General features: G+C 38.2%; 1 protein-coding gene across 26 annotated transcripts in view; it reads left to right on the top strand.

Moving 5' to 3' along the window:
• TNRC6B (trinucleotide repeat containing adaptor 6B) overlaps nucleotides 1-14,283 on the top strand; it is a 146,421-nt gene that overhangs the window by 80,863 nt on the left and 51,275 nt on the right. For 24 of the 26 annotated variants that reach the window (XM_054807909.1, XM_054807846.1, XM_054807773.1 and 21 more), the window contains 3 exons: nucleotides 6,335-6,422; nucleotides 10,242-10,263; nucleotides 11,916-12,260. In XM_054807909.1, the coding sequence (XP_054663884.1) occupies nucleotides 6,335-6,422; nucleotides 10,242-10,263; nucleotides 11,916-12,260 (455 nt within the window). Of the gene's footprint in view, nucleotides 1-3,699; nucleotides 3,720-4,138; nucleotides 4,155-6,334; nucleotides 6,423-10,241; nucleotides 10,264-11,915; nucleotides 12,261-14,283 lie in introns of those variants that run through there. The other 2 variants (XM_054807854.1, XM_054807810.1) reach the window with 2 other exon arrangements.

Raw genomic sequence — 14,283 nt, 5'->3', positions numbered from 1 at the left:
GGGACAATCATCCTTTTGCTAACTGGTTGATTTTAAACTGCATAGTTTATCCCTTCAATATTGCGGTTATTCAGTGATGCTGTAAACTTAAATCCTATTTCAATGAAACAAGTAATTTTCTTTTTTTTTCTCCTTGAAATTTTTATATTGTGGATCTTCAGGGCTGCTATTCTGAAGGATCAGTTTTTTTCCTTATAAACATCAGAATTCATTTGGCCTAAAATAATTTCGTATTCTATTTTTGTCAGTTCAGCCTAAAGACTGACTTTCTAAATGGCTATCTCCTATTTAACCAGCTTTGGCATGATTTACATCTGTCTAGTGTGTGCATGCAAGCATTGCTTTACAAGAAAGGTGGCTGTGGTGATGTGCATTTTAACAACTTTCTGTAAAATTAATCCCATTTTGAATCTTTTGGTCAGCAAGACCATAACTCTTTACGTGGCTTAGTCTAGTAGAAGTAATTTTACCTTTAGGAATTTAGGGTCTGTCCACCGTGGGATTTGTCCCATGCTGTGTTATGTCTTGCTTCTATTTGTTCTATTTAAATGTACTGGAGCATGCTTGTATGTTTGGACATGCCATGTTCTTCTTGTTGGTGAAATGATGGAGCATGTCTTTTAAGTGGGATATGTTAAATGAAAGTAGAAGTAAAACTGCAAAGATTTCTATACTCCAGCAGCAATGCGTTTAATTTTGCTTCATTTTCAGTCTCTGACATCCAGCTTCCAGATATGATTTAAAAGCTTTCATCCACCTTGAACATTTGAAGCAGTAGATGGCTAGTATTCTTTGCTGCAGCGAGAAAAGCTTGCACCTAGAGGTGCAGGAACCAATTTGGGACTCTTTAGTATGCTTTTTCTTCATTGCTCATGACCCTTAGTTATAATCAGCTTATACTTTTTAATGTATTTGTATATAAATACCTTTATGCTAGAGGATTGTACCAATAAAGCCTGTTTCAGTTAGGAGAATTGCACAGATGCAGGTGACAATGCTAGGGTCACATATGCAGAATGTGGGATAAAGATGCTAAATACGGTCCAGAGGAAACATTCTCCGTAGTGTATTAGAATAACGTAGGAATTGGTTTCAAAAGGAAATACACTCACTTTTACTAGTAGATCTTTCTATGACACAATTTATAGAGTTTTAACTGGGTGCTGTGTTGCAATACAATAAGGTGCAGTTTCATTCAAATGCAACCAATTTAACATGTTCCTTTGAAAGGAGAAGATTCCTTGCTGCTTGTGTGTGCTACTTCTGGTGTTCATCTGATAATACTCTAAGCTAATCCCATTTACAGAATGGGGGAATGGTCCAGGTGAGTTTTTGTAAGTTGAATTTGCTTGCCATGCAGTCAGCTGAGTTCCAGAGAAGGCTCAAGCAAGGGAGGGTCAGGGACAGAGGTTGAAGAAGAGGAATAAAGTGGAAGGAAATTAAACCTACTTCTCCAGTGGTGGCAGCAGCAATCTGTTCCTGAAATAGCACTGTTGAAGACAGCTTGCTTTTTTCTAAGAGATTTTGTTCCTGTATAGATTGAGAGGAGCTTTTGCCTTGGAAGTGTACTTGGCCTTGAGCTTGTTATAAAGGTGTTTTGCAATGCATCTAACACACCAGTATCCAGGCTGTATAACTTATCAAAGATTTATGATACTGAGGAAACTTTCAGAAATGCTGAGAAGCTAGATGCTTGTAGTTAGAGTGCACTGGAAATTCTTCTTGCTTCAAGTCTTGACCAAAATTGGATACCTTACTGTAGAATAAATTTCTGGTTTAGTCCCTCAAGTTTTGCATCTTTTTGTCTATTTCTAAATGATTAGAAATACATTTGTGGTCTGATACTTTGGATCACTAGAGGCCTGTCTGTAAGAAAGCGTTATTAGCTCAAGTGTTGCCTCTAAGTGAGACTTAGAGGCAAATCATTCTCTCACATAAGGTGATAGCCTTTAGCTCTGGCTAGTTATAGCTAAAGCCTTCAGGGAAAATTTAACAGTTGTTAATGTGACCTTGTAGTTACACAGGTAAAAGCTTGTTCTGTTAAAGTGCTGCTGATCCTACAAGTGTAGTTTTGGAATCCCTCGTATTATGGAAGATACAGAAGTTGGCTCACAGTTCGGAAGCAGATTTGTAAATCATCCTGTGCTTATTACAATGTAGAGAACAGGATGCACCTATAGAAGTTCACTGTCACTCCTGTGTTGTGTTATAGCATAGCTGAATCAAGTTAACTGTACTGACAGTCGGTAAAGTGTGAGGTCAAGAGGAGGGAAGATGACTCAGAGTGCTGGTATCTAGTCCGCATCTTTCCATATGAGGAACTTCCAAACACAGTTACGCTGTTGTCCTATATCCCTGTGGAAGGAACTGGGAGTTGCATACACTAAAGTGCCACTCCTGAGTTTCTAGGAATTTTCATTACATTTTACTTATTTTTTTTTGTGCAATTTTAGTTTGAGGGTGACTTTATGGAGTTGTGAGGGTTTTGTATAGGCTAATACTCTGTGTGTCGCTTTATCTCTACCCATCAAAGCGTGTTGCCGGCAGATAGTATGCAGTATATAGTACGTCATCATTTCACGGTTTGTGATAGCAAGAACTTTGAAGACAGCTTCTGTCCTCTACCCATGCCTCAAGCCCGTATGTTGCAAGAATAAGTCTTTTTAAAATAGAATTTTCTGGAAAAGTGAATATTAGGATTTTGTAGGAATTTAACATTTTCCAAAATTGGCAAATTGTTTTGGAGGAGAGCACATTTCTTGAAAAACTATTTTTTCCTTTTTCCTAAAATGGATATCTATTTTAATAACTGGGATTTCACAAGTATTTTCTGTTACTTCTCTAGTTAAGTAGCTGAAAAACCTTCTTTTCTCTGAAATGATTCCTTTTGTCTTAGCCAGAAAGGTTGTTATAAGAACTTACATAAAAGGTATTGAGTGTACTGTGTCATAGCTGCTGGGTTTGTTTGGTTTGGTTTTGGGTTGTTACAAATAAAATTTTGGGTTACAACCTACAGTTTCCCTTTATTTGTAAGCTGTTAATATGCCTTACTTTAAATATTTGGAATTAAAGTCTGTAATATGCTTTTAAAATACTTTTCAATAATGTTGATTTTGAGATTTTTGTGGGAAATATTAAAGTGCAATTAGGTCATATTTTTAAGATCAACACATCCTTTCTTGAAGAAAGCTAGAGTAAAAAGCTGGCTGCTGATTGCTGTTTAGCAGACTTCCTCTTCAGGGTTGTGGTGTGTCCGTGTTCCCATTACTATGTGCTGGTAACAAAAACCGGAACCACACCCCATTGTATTACTCTAAATTCACTCGTTTGGAGTTGATGGATTTTCTCCCCATGTTGCTTTTTTCAATGTAAGCAGCTGGTTGCTGGAATGTACGTGGTAGACCCCTCAGTTTCCTTCACCAGGCCAGGAAGAGTTCTCTCTTAGCTAATGAGAGAGGTTAATAGGCAGCATTGTCTTCTGAATGAATTGGTTGAGGTACTTGAAAGCTTTGTTTGTTAAATTTATCAGAACATTTAACACTGCAAATTAAATTTGCATTTAACAAGCTGCTTACGTACAACTGAAAAGGGATTGATGATAGAACTTCAGATATTAGTGAAATGCATCAAAGATTCAAAGTGGGAAGATGACAAATGTGACACCCAAAATGGCAATAAGCTATTTCCCCCCCCCAATTCAGTGAACTTTCAACATCATGGTACGTTGTTAGCATGTCTATATCATCGATTCTTGCTTTGTTTGAGATTATAACTTTACACTTCCTACATGTTTGTGAGGTGTCGGGTATGCTTTGTCAGGATCTGTACCGTCTTGTACATGTGATGCAGCCCAATTGTTCAGACAGATCCCTTCCACCTCAGTAGAACTTAGGTGTGTGCTTACATGAGTTGAAGCCTAAATTATTAAGTATCAATTATTGCTATATTGTAGTTGTTGATGATATGCCCAATGGAATGTTGAAGGCACATATCTACTGAAAGAGCAGAAGAAGGGGAGGTCATCATGCAAAACAAAGGGCTTCTCTGCAGCCTTAGTACCACAGATATTTGTCTGTACGTGTCTGAAAACAAGGCATCAGCAGTAGCGATCTCCCTGTCCTGAACTTAGCACAAGGAGAGATGACCATAACTAGGTGATTACTTTCAGGCTATGGATCTTCTATCATTGGCTCCTCCTATTATTAGCGCTACGTAAGCCATAGCTTCGGCTTTGGTTGTGAATATGACCTTTTTCTCATTCTTCTGCATTCCCTCCTCTGCTGCTCACAAAATTAAGGAAGGTGCTTTTAAGTAGAATGCTGTCTGCGTGCCAGGCAATTACTGGAAGTCATTTTGTATTTTGATCCTACCCTTTTTCAGCAGCTCTTTTAAGACAGCTCTTAAGCTTTTGCCGGCTGCAACAAAGTTTTTTGAAATAGTATACTTGTAACTGGTACTACAGCCCAAAAGGCTCATGTAGCTTGACAGTACAAAAGTAGTAAACATAATTTGAGCTTATACTAACTTTGAAAGATGAGGGTGTCACTGGAGAGCCTTTTCATATTGTTTACAATCTGTGGCTCAAAGAAAACAGCAAATTTTGTCTCAGTGCTGTGACAGACAATGCGAAGTATACTAACCTCCCCAGTGCTTCATGTCTTGTGCTGTTACTAAAACTGAAAAATCTGCAGGGCTTTTCCTTGCCAGAGTTTGGGGCTGGGAAGTGTGCTTTGATGTTTTATAGAGAACAGAAAAGATCAAGACCTGACCTGGCTTAAGCAATACCAGACAGAGTGCAAAAGCCACTGTTTGGTATGGTGTGGAATGCTTGCCTCAAACTGTGTTAAATGCAGACTGAACTTGCCATTATGTATGAATTGCATTTGGTAATAACCTCAGGATGTTGTTACTAAGGACTCATTTTGTCCTTACCTATTTTCTCTATCTGTGAAGGAGAGCTGAACTTTAAGAAACCAGGAAAACGTTTTATTGCTGTCCATAGAACATTTTCTCTTTAAGAGAGTTCTTTGAAGTCCTCAATTAGGAAGCTGTTAACACGTAACATCTCAAAATATTTTTGTAGGAATTGATTAGTTATGTAAATATCTCTTCATACACTGGCTTGGCAATATCTAGTGAAAATGCAAACAAAAATATTACCTATACCATATAAATGCATTGAAGGGAGGATTCTGAATGATGTGACAGCAAAGTCAACTCTAATCTTTTCAAACTGTGGTCAAAAAAGAGCTTTGATTTGTGCGTAAATATAAGAAATACTTCAGTACTGTTATGATCTCCAGTTCTGTTTACAAAGCTGTTCTGTTTTTTATAAAATGTTGTTCTGAAAGATCATGGGTTATACTGGTTAGTTGTTTCCCATTTTTACAGTACACATCTCTGGTCTCTGATCCTACACCTCATCTGTCAGATCATCTTTTTACATTAATTGTCTTTGTCTTAATCTTTCCCTGTAAAAATAAATTACTCCAAGTAAGCTGAAAACTTGGCCTTAAATTTACTTTTAAGGAGATGAAGAGAACTGGTTAACAAAAATGTGATTCACCATAGAAACAGCTCAACCAATAGCATATATGCAGTAAATTAACCATTTTCTGGTACTTTCATATTTGATACGAAACATAGCAACAAGATGAGAGCTTGACAACAATAGCAGCTGCACATATTTTTCTTCCTTTTTTGAAAGAACGTTCTTGTGGAAAAAATAGATTCCCTGGAAAGTAATTTATATTACAAGTTTCATCACAGAAATTCTGTGGGTGGGTACAATAGGCTAGAAATTAAATTAGTGATTTGTATAATAAATGATGGTTTTGATTTGATATGACAGTTCTAGTCTCTTACAAGTGACATAGCTACAGGCAATAGAATAATCTCTTTCCCTTGTGAAGATAAATTTCATATCAGACCAAACCATCTTATATTAAATTACAACTTCCCTTTTTTTGCCATTTGAAAAGATTCATGAGACTGTTCATTAAATAAAAGCACAACCCAATTAAAAGGGTATTTTGGCCAGAATGTCTTGAAGATATTTTCTAATATCAGGCATGTAGTTAATATATATAGGGTACTGCCTGATCCGAATAAAGGAATTTTCCTTAATGCAGCAAGTGGCGTGATTGTGGCCACACTGAGCGGGAAGGTGCTTTTCTTACCTCAGTTAGACTGAAACCCTCAAATACAAATGAAGTGTGATGATAAGAGGAATCTAGTATCTTGTCTGCCTTCCTTGAAGGGAAGAGGGATATAGTACATCTGGCTCTTTCAGAACTTGGTTGTGCTCATACCAGTTTTTTTCGTGTTTTGACAGAGAGAAGGAGCAAGAAAGGGAAGAACAGTTAATGGAAGACAAGAAAAGGAAGAAAGAGGATAAGAAAAAGAAGGAATCCGCTCAGAAGGTAGGTTTTGATATTTGAATTCTTTTATCCAGCTGGAACATAAATAGTGTTGGGGGTGGCAGGATGTGAAACTGTATTCGAATTTAAAAACTTGATTGTTTAGAGTGGTGCTTCATTAAAGACTGGTTTTTGCATCATTTTTCTGGAACTTAAGTGTTTAACTTAGACATTTCCTCTCCTTAGTGTGTCATGGTGAAGTAAAAGAAATGTTTTGATAAAAAGTATTAAGCTTAAGTTCTTGAATATGGGCTCTCTTGATCTATGCAACCCCTGCTGTTTTGAGGTGTTTGGGGATGGAAATGCTGCCAGGCTTTTGCCACTTGTGCAGTAAAATTGACTAACTGTTTTCTAGAGTAAGTCCTTAAGGAAGTTTATATGAAATATTTACTACTGAAGGTACCCATTATTTTTTGCTAACTATCACTTAGGTGGGTTTTTTTTTCTGTAGCTAATACACTTCAGCAAAAGTGCTATCACTTTGAGCCATGGAGAATTGATAAGTCACTGAAAATTGGTTTTGCTCAGAAAATGGATTTGAACACTCGGTTTATTAGAAGCTCTCTATTTTGCTGAAAATATAGTAGATTGTTCTAGGAGTGAACTTACGAACTTGAGTTTCTGGCAGCTTTGTCTGTGCTTCTTACTGGTAAAATCCGTTCTGTCTAGTTCTGGACTTTCCAGTACAAGACAGATGTAACCATCCTGGAGCAGGTCCAGCAAAAGGCCCCTAAGATGATTAAGGGACTTGGAGTATCTGACAAAGGAAGAGAGGCTGAGAGGGCTGGGACTGTTCAGCCTGGAGAAGAGAAGGCTCGGGGGATCTTATCAATCTATGTATCTAAATACCTTGTGGGAGGGAGTAAAGAAGATGGAGGCAGGCTCTTCTCAGTGTTGCCCAGTGACAAGGCACAAGGCACTGTGCACGAAGTGAAATAGAGGAAATTCCACTTAATCATAAAAAGACTTCTTTGTGCGTGCATGTGACTGGGCAGCCACTGGAACAGGTTTCCCAGAGAGGTTGTGGTGCCTCCATCTTTGGAGATGCTCAAAAATGAGTTGGATGTGGCCCTGTGCAATCTGTTTTTGATGACGTTGCTTTGAGTTGGGAAGGCTCCTGGGGGCAGGTGGGGAACAGGGGTGGAAACTGTGGACTATCTCCAGAGGCTGTCCTTTCCAACCTCAATGATTATGTGAAATTGAGAGCAGAAGGCTTTACTTTCAGTAGTCTCTGGTTTTCAGTTGCTTCAGTAATAACAGACCCTATGAAAGATCAGACATTACTCTGTGTTTAGATTCTGTAGGTTTCTGATTTCAGTTAAAATTTGGCTTATCCAGGGTCTTTTTAAACCTGGCTTTTTCACGAATTTGAGTCTTAGCAGTTTAAATTAGGTTTGGATAAACTAGTGTATTTCTGTTGTCTTTATCCAGCCATTGTGTTGACACAATAATACTGCAAAAGATCAGTAGCTACAGAGTAAAGTTTCTTCAGTGTCCCTTTGCCTCAGTGTTGCTGCTGTTTAATGTTCAAGTACAAAAAGTATGTGTAGGAACCAGTAGGAGCAGACCCTGGTAAACAAAGACTACTGGTTTGAAGATTATATGCTCATATTCAGTGATACAAGAGAAACTTAAAAAGGTTGTACCAATCATCTTGATAAATGCTGTGAGTGTTTACTGAGGAATTGGTGATTTGAATACAAAGGAGATTTGCCAGCTTTCCTGTGTGGTCCCTCACCTACTAAGTTATTCAGTACATTGCATGTCGTTATATTTTGCCAAAATCTTGGGAAGGATAAACACTAAATCTCCTGGAGACCAAACTTAACAGTAATACTTGGAGACATCTAGGAATAACAGAGCAGGCAACCAAATAGACAAGAACATAAATGTGTATGTTCATTCTTAGTGATTGTGGTGGTGTACGCCAAATAAGCAGTAATGATTTGGGGGTATCTTTTTCAGACAGAGTCTCTATAACATGAAGCTATTGTTTCTGGATCTTCTGAAACTTAAGAAATAAAAAAAATCACTTCAGAGGTTATGCAAGCAAATTCACAGACTAAATTCCTGTGGTTGGTGTCCCAGGAGCTGTTGGTAGCTTGTCAGAAGGCTGAATCTGACTCCACCTTCCCGTTCGCTATAGCTGCTGCCGCCGCCGTGGAGATGCTTATAAGTTACCCACAGAAGAGATGACAGCTGTAAATCTGAGACAGTGGCACATTTTCTCAGCTTTTGTATTCTAGACGGGGGGGGGGGCAGATAAATCACAAACACAGATCATTTTGGCTAGGAGAAAGATGCAGCGCAGGCAGAAGCAATTTTGTTTTTTTTTCCCCTAAAGCAAACTGTAGTTATGTAGAATTCTTTAAAGATTTGGTAAAATGAGGTTCTTCCAAGTAAACAAGTTACTCATTTGCTTAACATGTTTACTGTTGACCATAGTAAACCTATCGACATTACTGGATTGGATTAATGAATAATTTTTCCCCCCTCTTTCTTTTACTTTAGTAGCGTAGCATCACAGTCAGTTAGGTGTTTAACAGAATTTTTAACTGTGTTACAGAAGAAGATGTAATATGACACATATGGGATTTTTTATAAGTGAAGTGAAAATTGCTATCTGGCTTGGTACAGACACGGTTTTGGTACAGGTGCATTTTTAGTGTCTTGGAGACTTTTGGATTACATAATTCTGTGAAGTTACAATGCTTAAGATTTTGTATTATAGTGTATGTTCCGCTTTGCAAAGATGAACACTGCAATATGCAAAGTAAATGATGCCATAGTAATTCAGTGCAGTTTGTCTTTTTATTTACCATACAAAGGCGTTCTTTACCATACAAAGGAGTTCTGGCTTGGTTGGTTTAAACAATAAACTGCTTTTTTACTTGTGCTTTTATTATTCTATACTGTCACTGTGTGCTTTCCAGAATTATGGACTAGTTCAGCAATTTCTTTGAAGAATAGGTGTCATAGAACCTGACACATGATGATCTTTAGCATTTTTCCATTATTGTGTAGTGGAACTCATGATCGACAGGTTCAAAACATGCTACAATACACGTGATTCCGGAGAATATACCAGTGGTATGTTTGTCTCTACTGTAGCTTGAAATCTGCTATGCTGAAAGAATGTAGAAGTACAGCAAAACCACATATTGAGTATGTTGGCCATCATGATGGCTGACTTCAGTAATCAGCTTATTGTGTTCAAGAGATTTTGAAATCTGGTTCTTTATAGGTATTGCTGGTATGTTTTGTAATTGTGGCAATGAATCCAGTAAGGTTTAGGATTTCTCCTTGGAAGAGATGTCATGGGAAAGTTGAAATGGGAAGATGGCAGAGACATACTGCTACTCTCACCTGTGGTTCCTGTGGGAATTCCATTGCTAGCACCAACAGTCTGCTGTAAGGATACTCCCAGAGAAGGACACTTTTGTTACACTTTAACTGTAATACTTTACCTCCAAAATCTGAAAGAACTGTAGTGCTATAGCACATGTTTGTTTGTGCTTTGGAAGTCCATGTTTGGGATGGGGGGGTGTGAATGCTAAAAATCATGATGAGTGAAGTAATCACTCTTTCTACCAGGGACTTTTGCATCAAACAAAAGTCTATATTATAGGAGCTGTAGTATTTTTGAAAACTTCATATATATAACTAGGAGTACTGCTTAGACTTGTAGTTCATCAGCTTATTTTCATGCAACAAATACTGATCTTGTTGCTAATAAATTAAGGTTGTGATTTAGCACAGTCTGTTCAATGTTTGTTTTGAGAGTCTTAAAACTGTATTTACATTCTTGCTTTTAATTTGCAGGTCACAGATCAAAAAACCAAAGGTAAGAATCTTTGATCCTAAAGAGTATTTTTTTATTGATTTGAGCCAGGACTCTGCTCTTAATCAAAACTGTTGGAAGAGGAAGGGTCAAGATGAAATACTGAAGCTGGGTGTTCAGAAGAAGTAAAAGCTGAGGTGATTAAAGTGGAGAACCTAAAACTATCCATGTTTGTCAGCATCAGAGTACTTGAAGAGGGAATGAGGATTGTGGATGAAATGGATTAGCTAAAATATTTAGCCTTTCAGTTTTGCAAAGGTTTTAGGCAAGTAACCAAAAACTGAAACAACCTGTATAAATGAAATAAAGTACTGCTTATGGTGAGGTACCAAAATGAGTGAAAATTACTTGTTTATGGAAACTTAAGTTCAGGCACCTAAGAGTCCAACAGATAAGGCAGGACTGATGAGTTATCTTTTTAGATCAGCTAAATAAGTTTAACGTTATTTGATCTTGATTTGTGTGTCAGTTTACTAAAAATTGTGTGGAGAAATTGCCATTATTGACAGACGAGAATTAAGATAGTAACTTGATTGGACAGTTAACAATACCTTTTTGAGGGTTTTGGTCAATGAAGCCTACACAGAGAAATCAGAAAACCCATATCAAAATAAAACGTGGAAATAATGCATTCATGTGGCCAAAGAGAGACTCACTTGTTTTGATCTCACATTTGTAAGAGGGAGAGTTTTACTGATTATGTTCACTTTGCTGGCAAGAGATTTCTGGACATCTCTTTCTTGTATTAATCTTCAACAAAGCCTAGCACAGATGTATTAAATTTTTCTTGCCTTTAGAGTCTGATGTCTTAGCAATTACACCTTCTAGGTGCCTGGCTAGGAATTTTTTTGCTCTTTTTCAAAAAAGTACATGGAGAATGTGAGTAAGGAGTTACAAGTTTAGAGCCTCTTAAACAAATTTTGTGATGGTGTTAGTTGCTCAAGGGTTTGTTTGTGTTTTTCCTCTTCTCCAATGCATAATAGCACTCAGAAGCAGCATGTCCTTGTTTATAGGGGCACCTGGTGACCAGCTGGGAAACTTTAGACAAACGCAAAACAAATGCTGTATATAGGACTACCTTTTGGGTGAGGGTCAACTATTACTGCCTTATTTAAGAGCAGTACAGAGAACTCAGATTTGTTAACTCTGTTAACAAAGGGGATTTTTCCCCTCTTTTTTTTTTTTTTTTTTTGTTCTGGCAGTGGCCATGTAGCCTAGTAATGTGGTGAAAACTTGGGATCTAATTTCAGATCTCCCATAAGGATGATGCATAACAATCCAAAAATCAGTTGAAAATCAGGGAACAGAGCGAGAGGGGAGGGGGCAACAGTTATATTTGACTGCTCATATTTTAAAATGCCTTGTTGCCCAGGGTGGTATTCTTTGCCAGCTTTACGTTTCCAAGGAATTTGGGGCTTAGAGCAAAATACTTGCTGAGGACAGAGTTTCATCCTGGGGTACAGAGCTGTACTTGGAAGCAAGAGGTTTGCTGCTACTGCTTATTCCTGCTTCTTTAATTGTTCTTCAATAAGGCTGAAGTTGCCCAGTATTTCAGAGAAGAATGAAATTATAAAAGGAAAGAGTCAGAGTGAGTTCTTGTAGCTAACGCAGGTTTAAGTGGAAAAATTCTGATTTTCATTCTTCCTGGTTTTCAGTGCCCGAAGTGACGAAACCAAGTTTAAGCCAACCAGTGGCTGCCAGCCCAATTGGCAACTCTCCATCGCCACCAGTCAATGGTGGCAACAATGCCAAAAGGGTGGCAGTGCCGAACGGACAACCGCCAAGCGCCGCCCGCTACATGCCTCGGGAGGTGCCGCCGCGATTCCGTTGCCAGCAGGACCACAAAGTGTTACTGAAACGTGGGCAGCCCCCTCCGCCATCCTGTATGCTCCTTGGGGGTGGAGCAGGGCCTCCTCCCCCAACAGCACCAGGAGCAAACCCAAACAACGCACAACCAGTGACAGGAGCACTGCCGCAGAGTGACAGTGGGACTGCAACAGGCAAGTAATAATAATAATATTTAATGAACATCTGTGTGCGCATGGCAGAAAAAGGGATCACTGTGCATAAGCGTGTATCTATATAATAAAACTCCTCAGATTGCTTTTGGAGAGATTACCCGTTACTTTAGCATATAAACTTTTCTTTCGCTGTTATCAGCAATGGATGCAGTTTTCACTATTAAATGGAACAAGAAAGGGTTAATTTTTTAAAAAATGTTTTGGGTGGTTTGAATAGGATGCTGTAAGGTTCTTAAGACTGCAGCAAGGTAAACACAAAGCATGGATAAAAAGCATTTTATGGTTGTAGTTCTAATAGCTCATTAGGTTTCTTTGACATGAATTTCCTATCTTGTCACTATTTTAATATGATCTGGGAAAACAGACATGTAGATATCAGGTCTGCAAATGGCAGGTGTCTGTCACTCCTCATCTGGATGAAATAGAAAGATGGTCCTTTTGTGCCTGACTTTTTTTAGTAGTAATCTTGGTTTTCTCCTTAGATAAGCCTTTTTATAAAAGTGGTGACTGTCTTGGTTTTGTTTATCTGTTCACTTTGAATTCAAGAAGATAAATTGATTTTAAGATTAATTTTAGACCCTTGGGGAATTGCAGTAATTGTAATATTCCTTCTTAAGTTATGACAGTAGAACAAATAAATTTCTGCTCAAGATATCTGCCTTCTAAAGAAAAACTTGGGTGATCGGAGAAGTCAAGGACAACTTCAGTTCTAACGATAAAGGTGTTTAAAAAAGAAATAATAAATGCTTGAAAGTCAGAAGAAGAAAATAACGATACCGCTAGGTCTGAGTTTGCCTTTGACAGATTATTTAGCTTGTTGTCTTTGGTGTTGCCTATTTAATAAGGCAGGGGGAGATAGAGGGTGTGAATTTCAAACTACAATGGCAAAGTTTGAGCTAATCAGTTTTAAGCCAGATCTCTTAGAGATGGCTGATTTTGATAAAGCACCTGAAAGATGAAGAGGGGGAAAAAACTCCACCCCAAGTCTTTTGACTATATATAAAATCCTAGCATTATGTCAACATTGGTATACCTTCATAGTGATTGTAGTAGACTGACAAAGGAGGTTTTATGGTAGTGAAGCATTCTGAAAGTTGTCAAAATTTCTCATGAACGGCATTTTTTTGCTGTTGGATGAGGAACATTTTGAAGTATTGTAGAGGCCACCTAATAATTTGACACCTAATAATTTGTTTTTCTGAGATTTGAAATTTGATTTTATGAATTCTCATATTTTTACATTTAGTTTAATGGTGCGTTATCAACTGAGATGTTATATGGTTGTGTTTTATTGATTGTGGCAACTTTTTATGCCAATGGTTAGTTGCTTTACCATGATGTAAGTCAGGAGTGTTGCCACGAAAGATAGGGGTCCTTCAGACCTGCGTCACATTGTCCAAATTTCTGCACCATAACACAGTTAACTAAACCGGGAGCTGACTCGAATTAAAATTAACCCAGGTTGTTTTTTAAAGCTCAATTCAGTCTGGGTGATTTACCAGTTCAGCTCACTGAATATCAGTGGGAACATATGTGCTAGCACGTGAGAGTAGGTGTGCCAGAGGAGTGGGAATGAGCAGCTGGACAAGAGAAAGGCTGGGGCTGTCACTTAGGGTGCTCCTTCAAAGTGTTTATGGAAGGTATGGTGTTGCTGTCTCTCTCGCACATCATTAATCCCATCTGAGATCCTGGCTTTTTACAAACTGAATTTCAGATTGGGCCCAATTCTGTCAGGCATTTACACACTGATACTGTGATTAATTCATCCCACGTGAAAGCAAAAGCAAGTTTCCAAAGGGGAAAATAATGTAGCTTACCTACTCCTTCACATTGTTATATTTGCTAGATAGCTATAGATGGTGTTGGTGAGGCTTTTATACAAGAAGTCAGTACATAATCTGTCTTTACATGGATATTTTTCCACCAGAATTGAAATGCTTCTGTGTGGTGGGTTGACCCTGGCTGGAGGCCCGGTGTCCACCAAAGCTGCTCTGTCACTGCC

This window comes from Grus americana, chromosome 1, assembly GCF_028858705.1.
Source record: "Grus americana isolate bGruAme1 chromosome 1, bGruAme1.mat, whole genome shotgun sequence".
Lineage (NCBI taxonomy): Eukaryota > Metazoa > Chordata > Aves > Gruiformes > Gruidae > Grus > Grus americana.
This window is presented reverse-complemented; position numbering and strand designations above follow the sequence as displayed.